The 17,669-nt window shown below is 48.7% G+C and overlaps 1 protein-coding gene across 8 annotated transcripts in view; it reads right to left on the bottom strand.

Moving 5' to 3' along the window:
• The window catches only part of ace (angiotensin I converting enzyme), a 97,991-nt gene extending 81,828 nt beyond the window's left edge, over window positions 1-16,163 (bottom strand). For 4 of the 8 annotated variants that reach the window (XM_033035148.1, XM_033035146.1, XM_033035147.1 and 1 more), the window contains exon 1: window positions 15,596-16,162. In XM_033035148.1, the coding sequence (XP_032891039.1) occupies window positions 15,596-15,913 (318 nt within the window). In that variant the 5' untranslated portion in view covers window positions 15,914-16,162. Of the gene's footprint in view, window positions 1-15,595 lie in introns of all 8 variants that reach the window. The other 4 variants (XM_033035144.1, XM_033035143.1, XM_033035150.1 and 1 more) reach the window with 3 other exon arrangements.
• Between the last annotated feature and the right edge of the window lie 1,506 nt (window positions 16,164-17,669).

The following is a 17,669-nucleotide window of genomic DNA, read 5'->3' as shown; positions in this document are numbered from 1 at the left end:
GGGGGAGAAGGGGGGAGAAAGAAGGAGAAGGAGTGGAGACAACTTCTAAGAAGCCAAAGATACACGGCTGTGAAGCTCGGCGGACATTTAACATTACTGGTCAGTTATCCTTGGTTCTGAAAACTACTGGTTACATTTGTTTTCCCCAATGAGCCAATGAAATTCACCGGTCAGCACCGGCTACAACCTACGAGGACCTACGAGAACCTACGAGAACCTTCGACCTCCTGGCAACCCACCTACGGCACGACAATTCTCGCTACTCTCCATGGCGGCTTCATTCTGGTCGCCGCTAAATTTTCAACATGTTGAAAAATCCACGGCGACCATAATGAGTCCGCGACGAGTTCCCAGAATGCGGGAACTCCTCACGACCATGAAGGCGACTCCCCGGCAACCACCTGCGAACATGTGGTCACCATGTTGCGACTGCAGAGTCTCCTGCAGTTGCCTAAAAAGTCGCCTAAGTGGGACAGGCCCATAAGGAACATGTTTTGTGAAAAATGCTTTGACTGGTGAAATTTGAATTTGGAGCTTAGGTGGAAGTTGTATAGCACAATGCTGAAAATAATGAGAACACAATCACAATCACAATAATACTTTTTTAGCCAAGTATGTTTTGCAACATATGAGGAATTTAATTTGCCAAGTCAGTCATACAAATAAAAAGCAACAGAACACACAAAACACATTTTAAGATAAACATCCACCACAGTGACTCCTCCACATTCCTCACGGATGGAAGGTGAAAAAAAGTTCAATCTCTTCCCTTTGCTCTCCCGCGGTCGGGTGCCTCGAGACCTCCATTGACGCGACAATAGACGATAGACAATAGACAATAGGTGCAGGAGTAGGCCATTCAGCCCTTCGAGCCAGCACCGCCATTCAATGTGATCATGGCTGATCATCCCCAATCAGTACCCCGTTCCTGCCTTCTCCCCATATCCGCTATTGTTAAGAGCCTTATCTAGCTCTCTCTTGAAAGCATCCAGAGAACCTGCCTCCACCGCCTCCACTCTTATATGTTTCAATGAGATTCCCACTCATCCTTTTAAACTCCAGAGTGTACAAGCCCAGCTGCTCCATTCTCTCAGCATATGACAGTCCCACCATCTCGGGAATTAACATTGAAAAACTACGCTGTACTCCCTCAATAGCAAGAATGTCCTTCCTCAAATTAGGGGACCAAAACTGCACACAATACTGCAGGTGTGGCTCTGTACAACTGCAGAAGGACCTCTTTGCTCCTACAGAAGGACCTGCAGAAGGACCTATTTGGGGCGATCTTGACTCCCGTAGACGGCGGTGTTTTGGGCCCTCCGCGTCGGGGCAATCCATCTCCTGCATCGGGCGGATGTCAGCTCCCCCGCACCGGATTAGTCTGAGGAGGCCTCCATCGATGGTAGGCCGCAGACTCTGGCAAAGTAAGAAACTGACAAAAAAGTTCCCCCACCGCACCACATAAAACAAACCAGAGAACATTTACGCAGACTTATAGAACTTAAAATGTTTTAAAAGAGACGAGAAAACAAACAGATTGTTGGTGGGGCTGCCAATCGTTCGGCGCCCCTGATGCATAAACTGTACATCTGCACCCTGTATACAGTGTGGTCCCATGTTCTCTCTGATCTTTTCAAACTGTTTATAGTAGGTTGATTCAAAATTGAATTTTGCAGCAACTATACTATAAACAACTCAAAATGTAGTGGAGCAGACAAGATGTGCAGGAAGGAACTGCTGATGCTGGTTTACAAGTGACATTTTGAGTCCAAAGTCTGAAGAAGGGTCTCGACCCAAAACGTCACTTTTCCTTTTTTCCAGAAATGCTGCCTGACCCCGCTGTTACTCCAGCATTTTGTGTTTATCTTCAGTGTTGAGTGTTTTGTGGTTACATTTCCTGTTTATCTCTCTGTCAAACCAAAATGAAAGAGACCTTGATTAATATTATTTTGCAACAGTTTTAGAATGTTGCAATCAATTAAAAAAGCAACTGGACTTGCATCAGACTATTTATTGGTTGTGATAAAACTCAGCTGGCTCCTTGCGATAGAAAAATAGTCTTTTTAGCTTACTACAGAGGCTGGACAACTGAAACAAGTAGAGTGCTGAAAATACTTAGCAAGGCTGGCAGCATCTGCAATCAAGGATATAATGAATTTACTCTGTATCACTCTCTCGGCAGATGTTGCCTGACCTTGTGACTATTTCCATCATTTGCTGTTTGTATTACATAGCACAGAGTTTACACCCTCTGAAGTGGGCGAAAGCCCCCAAATTGTATCAAACCGCAATAACAAAAGGAGCCTTGTGCAGTACCCTGGCGCAGAGTATGAATCAACTTCTCAAGGTTGTTAATAAATGCATACACTTCCCAAGAATTATTAACAAGTAAAATACATTGCCTAAGCCAGCTCTGACTGTTTTCTGACTATCACCTAGTAATCTTCATTCGGACTGGTAACTTTTCTGGCCAAATTCTCACGCTCTCACGCAGATCACAAATTTCTCACGCTCTGTCGTGAGAAATTCTGTGATCAACGAGAATTTCAAAACTCATATCAACTGCATGGGCTGCGGGTGTTGGAGAGCCGGGGCTGAGGGAGGGATGGAAGCAGAAACAGAGGCGGGGGCAGATGCGGACGGGGAGCCGGGGCTGGCGAGTGTTTGCTGGGCTGGCGAGTGTTTGCCGGGCTGGCGAGTGTTTGCCGGGCTGGTGAGTTGCTCACTGCAGCTCTGGCCATGGAGCAGCCTCAGTGCAAGAGTCCCTGGCCGTCGGAGGCGTCGGAAGCGTTGCGCCGCTGCCGTTAAAGTGTCTGCCGAATTCGCCCAGGTGACTGGCATGGATCAGGCTGCGGCTCGGTGCATCCTGGAGGAACGGGCAGTGAATGAGTGTCACCCAACGCACAAGTAAGGCCATGTCCTGCTCCCGGAGGCAGTCGGAATTTAAGGATTTGCGGGAAGCGGCTGACATAAGCGAGGCGGGCGAACGGCAGGAGAGAGATGTTCACATGGGCCGCAGAACCGGGGGAGCTGGGGGGCCACTTTTTTGGCTAGACATGTTCCAATATCTCCGGCTTTGGATGAAGCGCTGCTGTGCTCTGAGCAACCTGGTCGTGGGTGTTGGAGAGCCGGAACGGAGGGAGGGATGGAAGCAGAGGCGTGGGCAGATGCGGACGGGGAGCCGGGGCTGGCGAGTGTTTGCCGGGCTGGTGAATGTTTGCCGAGCTGGCGAGTCAGTCGCTGCAGCTCCAGCCATGGAGCAGCCTCAGTGCAAGAGTCCCGGGCTGTCAGAGGCATCGAAAGCGTTGCGCCGCTGCCGTGAGACTCTCTGTGCCGAATTCACTCTGGTGACCAGCATGGATCAGGCTGCGGCTCGGTGCATCCAGGAGGACAACCAGTGGCTGCTAGAAATAGGTACCAAGCACTGGGTAAAAATGGTAGAAGATAGTGGCCTTCAAATGGGGGTGGTTGGAGAAAGCATCCTGCTTGCCTGCTAGATTTTCACTTACTGTAACAGCAGGAAAAATGTTCCCGATGTTGGGGGAGTCCAGAACCAGGGGCAACACACAGTTTAAGAATAAGGGGTCAGCCATTTAGGACTGAGATGAGGACAAATTTTCTTCACCCAGAGGGTTGTGAATCTGTGGACTTCTCTGCCACAGAAGGCAGTGGAGGCCTATTCGCTGGATATTTTCAAGAGAGAGTTACATTTTGTTATTGGGGCTAGCTAAATCAAGGGCTATGAGGAAAAACAGGAAAGATGATTTTAGATGATCATATTGAATGGCTGTGCTGGCTCGAAGGGCCAAATGGCCTATTCCTGCACCTATTTTCTATGTTTCTATGCTTGAGTAAATGGTAATAAAACTCAACCACTTGATTTGGATGCATTCATGCATGGTGGAGGTATAATGTAGTCATAGTGTGAAAACATGCCCTTCGGCGCGACTTGCCCACACCTGCCAACATGTCCCAGCTACACTACCTGCTTTTGGTCCATATCCCTCCAAACCTGTCCTATACATGTGTCAATCCAGCTGTTTCTTAAACGTTGGGATAGTCCCTGCCTCAACTACCTCCTCCGGCAGCTTGTTCCATACACCCACCATCCTTTGTATGGAAAAAAGTTACCCCTTAAAAAGTTACCTCTTAAAGATACTTCAAGCAAAAAACATTGAAATCATACTTCTACATGATCTTAATACATCAAATTTCAAATAGCACCCCCCTCCCCCCACTCGGTCACTCCACTGCCTTGCCGGGTAGCCCCAAGGCCAGTGATCAGTGATCGCTCAGCCCCCCACCCCCTCCCCCCACTTTAAAAAATGATCCACAGCCCCTGGTTCAGACAGAGAGCACCGCCAGATGTGAGCCGGGAGCTGAGGCTAGTTGGCTAGGATGTCTGGATCCCAATGCTCAGCGCTTCGTGTTTTGGAGTCCCCCCCCCCTCCCCCACCCCCTCCCCCCCCCCCCCCACCCCCCCCCCCCCCCCCCCCCCCCTATTCCCCCCAGGTCGCTATGCTCCCTCGGGCTTGGTCTCTCACAATTTCTCACTCCCAACTCTCACCCAATGTTGGCAGCCCTGACTCTGGGACCATGAGACTAATGGCTGCTTGTGTGTGGATATGTTCTTGAAGTTTCTGAGCTCAAATATGGCAGTAAAGACTGCCCGACATTGAAAAAGATATGCCAGCAAACACAACCATCCTGCTAAATAATGTAGGGATAGTTTTATTTGTACCAAATTACCATGAAATGTGGCCAGCCGGCACAATGGCGCAGTGGTCGAACTGCCGCCTAGCAGCACCAGAGACCTGGGTCCGATCCTGATTACGGGTGCTGTCTGTATGGAGTTTACACGTTCTCCCTGTGACCATGCGGGTTTTCTCCGGGTGCTCCGGTTTCCCCCCCACATTCCAAAGACGTGCGGGTTTGTAGGTTAATTGGCTTCTGTAAATTGCCCATGGTGTGTAGGATGGAATTAGTGTATGGGTGAATCAGCATAATTTCGGTGGGCCGAAGGGCCTGGTTCCACACTGTATTTCTGTATTCTGAACTACTGTAGAAACTAAACTAAATGTAATTACTTTACTGCACATTCATGTGGTTTTCAACAGCACAGCCCTGTAGCCCAGACACGGTATTAATTATCTATTACAGGGTGCTGAGTTTGTAATTGGATTCAAATAGCATTTCTAATAAAAATGCTATGGAATAAAACATTCTGTTTTGTTCAAGAACATTGCTTTTTCAAAGTCGATTCCTGTTTTCAATTTGCAAATGTTTACGGTTGGCTGAAAGCATCTGACCAGCTGAGTTGTTCATACAGCTTAATTACTGAATGCTTCTTGGGTTGTATCGTGTTAGTATTCATGAATCCAAGTCCTTGTACAACCGTAGACAAGGGTGGTGACAGGACCATTGCGTCAGTCGACACCTGGAATCTGGAAACATTCAGGCCTTGTTCTCCATCCAGAATCCCAGCGTTTATTTATGCTTTAACATAATGTCCCTCTTGCCTCGTTTTCGTTAACATCAGCGTTTAAGAAACATTTAGACCGGTACATGGATAGGATAGGTTTAGAGGGATATGGGCTGGTGCGACTAGTGTAGATGGGGCATGTTGGTCAACCTGGGAAAGTTGGGCTGAAGAGCCTGTCTCCATGCTGTATGATTATGACTTTGTGCTAACTCTGCTGTGCCAACAGAAATTAAAGTGCAACCACTGACTTTCCTTTACAGCTCCAAGCAAAGCAAGGCACAAGCCCCTCAAATTGTCAGCATGCAGATGTGAATTAAAAAGTTCCCCATCGGGACAATAATGTATTGCTCTCTGCTTTTGCTTCGATGAATCTTTAATGCCCTGTATACTTTCCTTCACAGTGCAGAGAATCATTATGTGTTTCATTAGTCGTTAGCTGAGCCAAGGAATATGATCTCTGCGGAATCAAGGACTGATGCCGCCCAGCTTCTTGAGTCCATTGTTGACTTTGGACCTGGTCCACGATGATGATGGTGAGAGACAGGAGAGTGGTTACAGCTACACTGTAGCTACCATGGAGAAAAGTCTTTAGGCTTTGAGGAACAGCGCCTCATTCAGCCTGTAATCTATTGCCCAATGCCTGAACATTGAATGCTCCAATTTCAGGTAACAGGCTCACCTTTTTACCCCCTTTTCTCTCTGTCTAATCTATCCAGGACCTCACGTACACATGCTTCTTTTTAAGCTCCCCCCAAGCTACTATTAATGTTTTTTTCCTTCCCCAACTCATTCAATCTGTGTATCACCCACACATTCCTCTCGATCAGTCCACCCTGTCCCCCTCCCCATTGTTCTGCTCACACCACCCCCATTTCTTTCCTGTGCTTCACTTTTACCTGCTATCAGATTCTATTATCGGCAGCCTTCTGTTGGGGTCAAGGAAAGGGCGTTCACGTCGCGACCCTGTTTCCACCAATCTTTCCACCACCACGCGCACGAAGTACAAGAAGCGACGAGACGGACACCATTGCATGCAGATGCCGAGAAATGTGTTCAGCTCTGGCTTCTTCTTCTTCTTGCGTATGGCATGCACAGCCTAAAGTTGCAGGACAACTTGTTCTATTTGGTTGTGCACGCCAGGTTGATTGCATTCGTCGAAACAGGGCGGACCACGTGAAGGTTGCAATCTCTGGCTGAACAACTTCTAATCTTGTGTGTGGACTCGATAAGTGGAAGAAGCCCTCCTGTTGCCTCCATTTATCACCTGCCAGCCTCTGTCGCTATTTCCACCCTTCCCTCTCCCACTCCACTCCATCTGCCAATCAATCCCTCCTCCCCTCCAACCACCCATCACTTGTCACTCATGCCCCACCCCTGTCCCCCCCCCCCCCACTTCCTTATACTGAGGAAGGGACCAGACCCAAATCTTCAACCGTGCAACTCCCTCCACAGGTGTTGCTCAACCTGCCGAATTCCTCCAGCAATTAGTTTGCTGCTCCTGACTCCAGCATCTACAGTCTCTTAATCCTCCATTTTAAGGTTGCAGCCTACTCCCCATTATCACCAACAGCAGTTGCAATCTCTGCAGGCAGATGCAGTCAGAACAGTGTGGGTTGCGGTCCCATGCAGCAGGTCAGGGTGAAAAACACTCTGATAATTCTTAAACATAGATCATGAAATGTAGAAAAGTACAGAACAGCACAGGGCCTTTTGACCCATAATGGCAGTGTCGAACATGATAAACTAATCTAATCTGTCTGCACATGATCCCTAACCCTTCATTCCATGCATATCCACGTGCCTATCTAAAGTCTAAAGGTGGAGAAGCATCTGTGGCGGGAAGTGCACAGTTGACGTTTTGGTTCGGGACCTTTCCTTCAGATTGAAAGAATAGAGGGAAGATAGTCAGTATAAGTCTTAGGCACACCTATTATATTTGCCTCCAGCCAGTTCCAGGCACCCACCAGCCTTTGGGTATAAATCTTGTCCCACACATCTCCTTAAAGGTAAATCTTCCCAATTTCGCAAATTTTGAATTGTCCAATAACTGGCAATGAAGTGGCCACCTGTTCAGCGCACCAAATAAAGGTTAACTCCAATTTCTAGGCTGAGGATTTCTAGCATTGTACATCGGCATAATTTATGCTGCGAAGGTTGAGGGCACTGGAGGAAAGAGCTGACAGAGGGAGGCTAATTGGATCTTCGTCACATTGCCAGCATGTTCTCCACAGGCCAGTGGCCTCTGACAGCTCCATGTGTTTATCACATTCTCACCTCCTGGGATGTAAAAACCAGATCAAACAAACAGCCTTCAGCACAAACATTCAGCGCTGAGGAGCGCCTCGAACAAACTCCAGCTTCCATCTTAAGTAAAGACGTCTTACTCCCATCATAGAAATGAAAGGTTGAAGATATTGTGCTCTCATTTACAAACATTAAGAGCAACATGGCCGATGTAATTCTGGGAGTTTGGTGCTTTTAGTTTTTGTTTAGTCTGGAGATGCTGTGCGGAAATAGACCCTTTGGCCCACCAAATTCGCGCTAACCAGTGATTCCTGTACACTAGCACTTTCCTACGCACTAGGGACAATTTACCATCTTTGCCGAAGCCTATTATCCTGCAAACCTCTAGGTCAATGGAGTGTGGGAGGAAACAGGGGCACTAGGAGAAAACCCACACAGTCATGGGGACAACATACAAACTCCATAGCCCCTGTCCCACGATGCAAATTTACCCAGGAGCTCTCCCGAGTTTAAAAAAAAATCAAACTCGTGGTAAGTACGGAGAATGTACATAGCGGGTACGTCGGAGCTCGTGGATGGCTCGTAGTGGCTCGTAATGCTAATGGCAGGTACTCGGGAAACGCGGTAACTGTGAAGGTTTTTCAACACTATGAAAAATATCCAAGAGTAAAAAAATACTTGCGATGAAGTACCACGAATAAGATTTTTTTTTTAACTCGGGAGAGCGCTTGGGTAAACTTGCATCGTGGGACAGGGGCTTAACAGCACCCGTAGTCAGGATCGAACCTGGGTCTGTGGAACTGTAAGGCAGCAACTTTACCGCGGTGCCACCTATCTATAGGCCTTAATGTCCAGTCTTTGATGCTATGAAAAAGCTTCTGCTGGGCATCTTCGTGAAGAGGAATAAGGACAATGGTTACCAAAGGTTGCCATTGACTCCAGAAACAGTGAAAGTTTGCCCTCCCCAGAACTGGCGTGAGTTCCTGAGGCTTCACACAGACTGCCGCTCCCTCACTGAAACCTGAATTAGTCTAGAGATTACACACTGCTGCAGATCACTAACCAGTGGAGCAGAATTGGGTGGGAGGACTTCACCGTGCCAGCCCCAGATCACATGCATGGAAGTGGGTATAGTCAGCGGCTTGTAACCCTGCTCACAGCTGTCCCACCACACTTCCAATACCTCGTGCACCATCTCCCACACTCACATTCCGCCCACACCCTCTACTGTCAAACAAACCCCCACGTCTGCAAGTCCCTCACAAGGAAGGAATGCCCTCACTTTCTCCACCCTCCCATGAGATTTACAATGGCTTCCACAAACAGTAGCAAGCAATGAGCACCTCTCCTTTAAGAGGTAACGGTTTGGGTTCTGCTGGTGCCAACCCCATGAGATTACATCCCATGGACGAGCACTGAAGATGTGGTTGGTGTTGCTTGGATGCTGGTATCATGATAAAGACGTAGGTGATGAATCTTGTGAGCACTGCACACCCGGTCACCAGTGTATGTTTTCCAGTCTGTCATATTTAAGCAGCCCCAGCGAGTTAAACCAGAATAGCTGTGAGTAGATGCAACAACATGAACAAAGTCAAAGTCAATTTTATTCGTCACATGCACCCGAAGGCATACCTGCAGCGATACAATTAAAAATAACACACAATACACAATAAGATTTAACACAAGCATCCACCATACCATTCTTCACTGTGGTGGCAGGCACAAAGTTCAGCCAGTCCTCCTCCTTTGTTCATCCATGGTCGGGGCCATAAACCCTCCGTAGTCGCCGCTATGGACGGCCCGATGTACAAGCCCTCTCGTCGGGATGATTCAAACTCCGACGTCGGGACGGTCAAACACACTCCATGGCTTGGTGGTCCCGAATCAGCGCTTTCTTACTGGAGACTGCGGCTTCAGGATGTTATAGGCCACAGGCTGGCGGTCGGAGCTCTTCTCTGGCGATCCCCGGCGAGGGATCCCAGGCTCCGGATGGTAAGTCCACGCCGTGCCCGCGTCTACAAGCTCCACAGACCGCGGCTTCAGGATGTAACAGTCCGCGGGGCCAGCGATCGGAGCACTCCTCTCTGGTGACCCCGGCAAGGGTTCGCCCACCCCGCGATGGAAAAGTCCACACGGCGCCCGCAGTTGTAGCTCTGGGCCCGAATCCGGGAAAGGCCGCTCCAATCCATGGTGTTAGGCCGTGAGGGAGGCGACATGGAAATAGTCGCCTCTCCGCGGAGGAGGCGACCGAAAGCGGTTCCCCCCTTTCCCTTCCCCCACACAAGACCCTCTACTGTCAAACACTTGCATACAATGAGCTAAATCAAAAGACACAAACTGCTGGAGTAACTTAGCAGGCCAGGCAGCATCTCTGGAGAGAAGGAATGGGTGATGTTTCGGGTTGAGACCCTTCGTCAGACTGAAGTGTGGGAGGAAAGGCAGGTCTGAAGAAGGGTCTCGACCCGAAACGTCACCCATTCCTTCTCTCCAGAGATGCTGCCTGTCCCGCTGAGTTTCTCCAGCAGTTTGTGAATACCTTCGATTTAAACCAGCATCTGCAGTTCTTTCCTACTGAATCAAGACAGACAGTTGCAAGCAACATTTAAAGGCACGTTCGATCAAACTGTCAGTTAAAGAACAAAAGTGTGAAGGTGTCCAACCTTCTGACGAAGTGGACAATACAAAGGTCTCAAGGTGTTTGGGGATGGGAAGGTGACCAAATGACACAACTGGCAGGGAGATGTGAGAGGAGATCCACAGGCAGGTCACCAAGTGGGTCAACTTTAATGGGCCTGTCCCACTTGACGTGTTTTTAGGCAACTGCCAGCGACTGTCATAGTTGTAGCAGGTCGCAGAAAAACCGACGACAACCTACGACAGCACCTACGTCGGCAGAAGTCAAGCTACGCTCATTGGCGTCAAACCCACTGTCGGTGAAAAATTTTCAACACGTTGAAAATTTAGCGGTGACCACAAAGACGCCACGACTTTTTGCACGACTGAGGAGACTACTCCCGGCGAACATGTGGCGACAAACTAGTAGTTGCCTAAAAAATTGCCTAAGTGGGACAGGTCCATTAGGTTCATTAAAATGGGGACAAGGGCAGAGGGAACTCAAAGCTTTCGGAATGGACTGATTGAGCCCATATTCTTAGGTTGAACGTTGAAGGGTGTGACCGGCAAAGCCAACATTTTATCTGAGTCAGTGTTCAAGCAGGAACTGCAGATGCTGGAAGATCGAAGGTACACAAAAATGCTGGAGAAACTCAGCGGGTGCAGCAGAGCAGTCATCAATGTAACGGAGGTAGAGGTCGGGGATGGGGCCCTGGTACGTATTGAACAAGGATTGTTCAACGTACCCGACAAAGAGGCAGGCGTAGCTGGGGACCATTGACGACTGCTTTGGGGCCACCTCCTGCACCCACACACAACTGACTGACTTCATCCACTTCACCACCAACTTCCATCCGGCACCCCAATACACCTGGACCATTTCCGACACTTCCCTACCATTCCTTGACCTCACCATCTCCATCGCAGGGGACAGACTTCTGACCGACATACACTACAAACCAACTGACTCACATGGCTATCTGGACTACACGTCTTCCCACCCTGCCCCCTGTAAAGACTCCATCCCCTACTCCCAATTCCTCCGCCTACGCCGCATCTGCTCCCAGGATGAGACGTTCCACACCAGGGCATCGGAAATGTCCTCGTTCTTCAGGGAACGGGGATTCCCCTCCTCCACTATAGATGAGGCTCACACCAGGGTCTCATCCATACCCCGCAACACTGCTCTCTCTCCCCATCCCCGCACTCACAACAAGTGCAGAGTCCCCCTAGTCCTCACCTTTCACCCCACCAGCCGGCAAATACAACAAATCATCCTCCGCCATTTCTGCCACCTCCAACGTGACCCCACCACTCGCCACATCTTCCCATCTCCTCCAATGTCTGCCTTCCGCAAAGACCGCTCCCTCCGCAACTCCCTTGTCAATTCTTCCCTTCCCTCCCGTACCACCCCCTCCCCGGGCACTTCCCGTTGCAACCGCAAGAAATGCAACACCTGTCCCTTCACCTCCCCCCTCGACTCCATTCAAGGACCCAAGCAGTCGTTCCAGGTGCGACAAAGGTTCACCTGTATCTCCTCCAACCTCATCTACTCCATCCGCTGCTCTAGATGTCAGCTGATTTACATCGGGGAGACTAAGCGGAGGTTGGGCGATCGTTTCGCCGAACACCTCCGCTCAGTCCGCAATAACCTACCTGAACTCCCGGTGGCTCAACACTTCAACTCTCCCTCCCATTCCCAATCCGACCTCTCTGTCCTGGGTCTCCTCCATTGCCAGAGTGAGCAACACCGGAAATTGGAGGAACAGCACCTCATATTCCGCCTGGGTTGCTTGCGTCCGGATGGCATGAACGTTGAATTCTCCCAGTTTTGCTAGCCCTTGCTGTCTCCTCCCCTTCCTTAACCCTCGAGCTGTCTCCTCCCATCCCCCCGCCCTCGGGCTCCTCCTCCTCCCTTTTTCCTTCCTTCTCCCCCCCACCCCCCATCAGTCTGAAGAAGGGTTTCGACCCGAAACGTCGCCTATTTCCTTCGTTCCATGGATGCTGCTGCACCCGCTGAGTTTCTCCAGCATTTTTGTGTACCTTTTATCTGAGTCCGTTCATTTGGCCTCGGTTCATTGTTTTCCAGCATCCCAGGCTGAGTTCCAAAAGTTGTCGACGTTGTGACAAGAGATTGTGCATTCCTGGTTCTCACTGCTCACTTCTCAGAAGCTTCAGGGAGGGGAGGAGTGGAAAGGGGAGCTTTAGAGATGGAATTCCAGAGTCATGGCCTGGATGTTTGCCAGCAGGGCTGTGAGCATCGGGTAAAGGAAATGCAAGACGTGCAAGAGGCTGGAAATCGGAGAAATGCAGACTCCGCAGAAAAGTTGTAATGTAGCTCCTGCATTTACGTTAAACCCTGTCAGAGTTTGAACACATTAGATTGTCCCTTGGACTTTCACATGGCCTTGGTCACCTATTTTACAAGTTGATTACCTCTTGGGTATAAAAAAACAACTTGCAAATTCCCATATATTACTAGTTCTTTTATATCTAACCTGAGGTTAATAAGCAACATAGCATACCTCGTCTCAAAATATGCAGTCTCAGCCTTGTCAAAGACTAGGATTGGAAGTAAAAACAGAAAACGCTGGAAATACTCAGTAGCTCAGGCAGTCTCTGTGAAACGCTGTGGCGCATTTCTATCATTTTTTTTCTTTATTTCGAATTTTCAACATTTGCATCTTCTTTCTTTTTCATTATGAATTCAGTAGTGGGCCATGATTTGTACCCAGCAACAGTGCCTGTGGTTTGTAGTTGCGTTTTAATAGCATTGGAAATGTCTTGGAATTGTGAAAGATACTTTGGAATTACGTGTGGCACAATGGTATAGTACGTGGTGCTGCATTCTCACATCTCAGGTGACCCTGGTTCGAACCCGACCTCCAATTGTCTCTGTGTGGAGTTTGCATGTTCTCCATGTGACCACGTGGTGAGCCTGTTTCAAGGACATGCTGGTTGGTGCGATATTGGCAATGCAAATTACTTCCGCACTAGATGGGTGGCAGGAGAATCCCAACAAGGTTCATGGGTGTGCGACAAGGAATATATTGTAGGGAAATAAGTCGGGAAGACGACTGATATGGGTGTAAAGATTCAATAGATGAATTGTCTCCTGTGTTATAAGGAAATATGTGCATGTGAAGCTGTGCACAAACCCTGGTGAGAGGGCATGGGACTTGCGTTCAAGGTTAAGAGGAAAAGGTTTAATAGGAAACTGAGGGGTAACTTTTTCACACAAAGTTTGGTGGGTGTATGGAACAAGCTGCCAGAGGAGGTAGTTGAGGCTGAGACTATCGCATCAGCCATGATCATATTGAATGGCGGTGCAGGCTCGAAGGGCCGAATGGCCTACTCCCGCACCTAATTTCTATGTTTCTATGTTTAACAATCTAGTTACACAGGTACATGGATAGGACAGGTTTGGAGGGATATGTACCGAGCACAGGCAGGTGGGACTAGGGTAGCTGGGACATGTTGGCCAATATGGGCAAGTTGGGCCGAAGGGCCTGTTTCCACACTGTATCACAATCTGACTCTATGACTCCATGGCAGTGTTGGGGCCTGGGACAGACTTTCAGTGACCTGTTTCCATGCCACATGCTGGGATATCCTAAAGTGCTCCACAACAAGATGAGTATGTTGGAGTGCTAATCAAATGTGTAGTTCAATCTTCACTCATGCATTTGTGTGATGGTTGTTTCAAGGGTAGATTATGGTCGGAACACTGGGCTTTTCTTTCTCAAGCACACAATCAATTTCTTAAGTCAGCCGACACCCACCAAAACCTCACCTTCTGACCCTGCTCCCCGACACACGCTCTCCCTCGCCAACTCTCTCAGCAGTGCCCTCATCTGTGCTCTGATTGTCTCTCAGAGATTGACAGATTCTTGATTAGTACGGTGCCAGTGGTTATGGGGAGAAGGCAGCAGAATGGGGTTACGAGGGAACAATAGATCAGCCATGATTGAATGGCGGGGTAGACTTGATGGGCTGAATGGACTGATTCTGCTCCTATAACTTGTGAATTTATGAACTCTGATCCTCCCAGTGACATGGTTCTGAGCTACTGTTCCTCTGCCCACTGTTCCACCGTCCGCCCTGCTTTCTGACTCGTGCTGTGATTATCCCTGAGCCCATTTACTAACGTCCTCTCGCCTTCCCACTGATGTTCACAGCCCAATTTCTAACCTGCACCATGATCCAGCTGGTCGCCCAACGCATCACCGGTTCCTCGCTCCCCTCCATTGAGTCTGTCCAAAGCAAGCGTTGTCTGCGGAGGGCGCTCAGCATCGCCAAGGACTGCTCTCACCCCAACCATGGACTGTTTACCCTCCTACCATCCGGGAGGCGCTACAGGTCTCTCCGTTGCCGAACCAGCAGGTCCAGGAACAGCTTCTTCTAAATGCATTTCGTTGTCTCTGTACTGTACACTGACAATGACAATTAAAATTGAATCTGAATCTGAATCTGAGAACTGATCTCTGCTCACTTTAACCCACCGCACTGACTTATTTTCTGTTGCTTCAGCACTCGCTGACACCTTGGCTAATGTCTCTGGGCACCAGGCGGTCACAGGGAGAACATACAAACTCCACACAGATAGCACCTGTCTGCTGCTCACGGGGAACTGCACAGAGTAGGAAACTACTTATGCCTGTGGATTGCTTAATATGTGGCAGTGCTTTTAATAGCCGGAAATATGACCTGCCCGAATTTCAATCCTAAACTCAGATGCAGTCGAGGGTTCTGCATATTTAAAATGAAAGCTGCAATTGCAATGACCAAGTTCTGTGGCTCTGTAATCTGTTGTGAGGTACAGAGTGTGTAGCCTTTACTTCATGCATTGCTGCTGTGTGAAGAGTGAGTTTAGTTTGGAGATACAGTGTGGAAACAGGCCCTTCGGCCCACCGAGTCCGCGCCGACCAGCGATCCTCGCAACACTAATACTATCCTACACGCACTAGGGACAATTTTTCAATTATTCCAAGCCTAACAACCTACAAACCTGTATGTCTTTGGGATGAGGGAGGAAACTGGAGCACTCGGAGAAAACCCATGTGGTTACAAGGAGGACATGCACACTCCATACAGACAGCACCCACAGTGAGGATCGAACCCAGGTCTCTGGCGCTGTAAGGCAGCAGCTCTACCGCTGCGTTTGAAGGTCCCGGCCAGGCTACAAGCCCCCCGCACCCCCATCTGTGAACATGAAGCAGCTGCAGGATAGCAATAGGAAGAGCTGAAAAATAGTACCTGTTTCTGCTGGTTGTACTTGGTCAGGTTGGTGTTATAGTTCCAGCTGGCCGAAACACTCACGAAGAAGATGTTTTCTGCAGTGTCGTTATGATCTTCCACAAACCTACCTGCCCCGGCTTCATCTATAGGGTAGTTGGCAGGCATGAAAACCTTATCCAGGGCACAAGTGCTGCCAAGGAGGCTGAACAATCCAAGGAGCAGCGGCATGGTGGTGAGCATGTTGTGATGCCTGCCGGCGCTTCCTCCTGCACCAGCCTCTATAAATACAATTATGTCCAGCCCAGTCTTCCCAATCTTGTATTGCTGATAAAACATTAACTGAGAGCTGTTCCTGTTCGGACTGTTCAAAATAATAAAAGCCTGCCTTAATTGTTGTTGTACGACACTCCCTGTCAAGGGCTCCCCCCTCAGTCATTAGCTGTCAAAACCCAAATATCTTCACATCTGCAAGCGCAATTGCTTCTGCTGTACGGGGGTTGGTCCTTACTACAGGAGTGGAGTCTTGTTCAATCTAACGCCTCCTCTGAATGGCAGCAGAAGGAATCCTACACTGCCATTCTCTCTCTCTCTCTCTGTTGCACTCTCTCTCTCTCTTTCTCTCTCACACACAGACATTCACACGGATAGATGGGCTCGTTCAGAATCTGTGCCCACTATATTCCTTCATTCTTTGAGCAGCCTGCAGCCTTACATTACGTCAATTCATGTTAATGGCAAACAGCAGCACAAAAATAAGCCCAGGCAGAAACTCGCTCTCTGCTCGTTGGCCTCTGTCAAGCAGCATGGATTTATTTTTATTAACATGTACACATACCTTCGCCACGTTGGTGCCTTGAAGTTTGGCACTGAGGCAGTGGTCAAATCCATCACCCTGCGCACTGACTAAAGCCAGACAGCAGTAGATATTATTTCCTTTGCAGTATGTGAATGTTCGCTTTCAAATTCATGCGCAGGAGGATTCTTACAGAATTCCAAAGCATCACACAGTATTTTGCATCCAGGGCACAGCTCAACTGGTTTGTGCGATTGTTTACGCTTCAGTAGAATTTATTCCCCCCCCACCCACCATTTACATCTTATCATAACAGAACATTCTGTAATTACCATCGAATCACAGAACAGTAGCAGTTGAGAAATAGGTGACTGGGCTCATGTTTGGTCTATGTGGCGGAACAAGTTGCTGCATGTAACTGGGAGATGCTGCTTCCATAGTCTGAGCACGGTGGAACTTTGGAGTGGGACCAACAATTTCCCTTTCGTGAACCTCACTCTTCCTTTTGTGTGGTTGGGTTTCATTCCTATAACACCACCCCAACAGCACCATGGGAGTATCTTCACTGGCAGGGCAGCAGCAACTCGACAAGACAGCTTCACCCCAACCTTCTCAAGGGTAATTAGGGATAGGTAATAAGTGCTAGCATGTCCTTTCAGACCTCAAACCTGTTGTGGTTTGGTGACAAAGTCAATGCTGGACAGTTACATTTTCAGTTAAAAGTATCACAGAGTTGTCACAGCAATTTCAGAATTGTAGAATCCTAGAATTGTCCAGTACAGAAACAGGCCCTTCAGTCCATCATGTCTATGTTAACCCTCTTGACCATCTACAGCAATCTCATTTGCATGCACGAGGATGATTTTCTAGGTTACCCTGGGCAATTGCCAAAGCCAATCACAAACATAGTGCCATATTAAATGGAAACAGCCATGGACTATTCTGCCATTCAACGGAGGTTCCCGGAGGTTTTTGTCAGTCTCCCTACCTGCTCCCACTACCTGCAACCTCCGGCAACCACCTGCAACCTCCGGGAACCGCACGGAAACCTTGGGTGGGGCGCAAAGTCTCCAGAGGTATCCGTTCAGGTTTCCTAAGTGGGACAGGGGCATAACAAACTACTTTATTCCAGGACGCCACCTTGAGTCTCCCCACACATGCGTACTTGCACAAGACATCACATATACTAATTACATATGCTAATTATCACATACCTAACATAAAACGTCAAACGCATCTTTGCGCCAACTGCTTACAATTCTTATCAAATCTGTATATCTCCTAACCGAGATATCAGAT

This window comes from Amblyraja radiata, chromosome 16, assembly GCF_010909765.2.
Source record: "Amblyraja radiata isolate CabotCenter1 chromosome 16, sAmbRad1.1.pri, whole genome shotgun sequence".
NCBI lineage: Eukaryota > Metazoa > Chordata > Chondrichthyes > Rajiformes > Rajidae > Amblyraja > Amblyraja radiata.
This window is presented reverse-complemented; position numbering and strand designations above follow the sequence as displayed.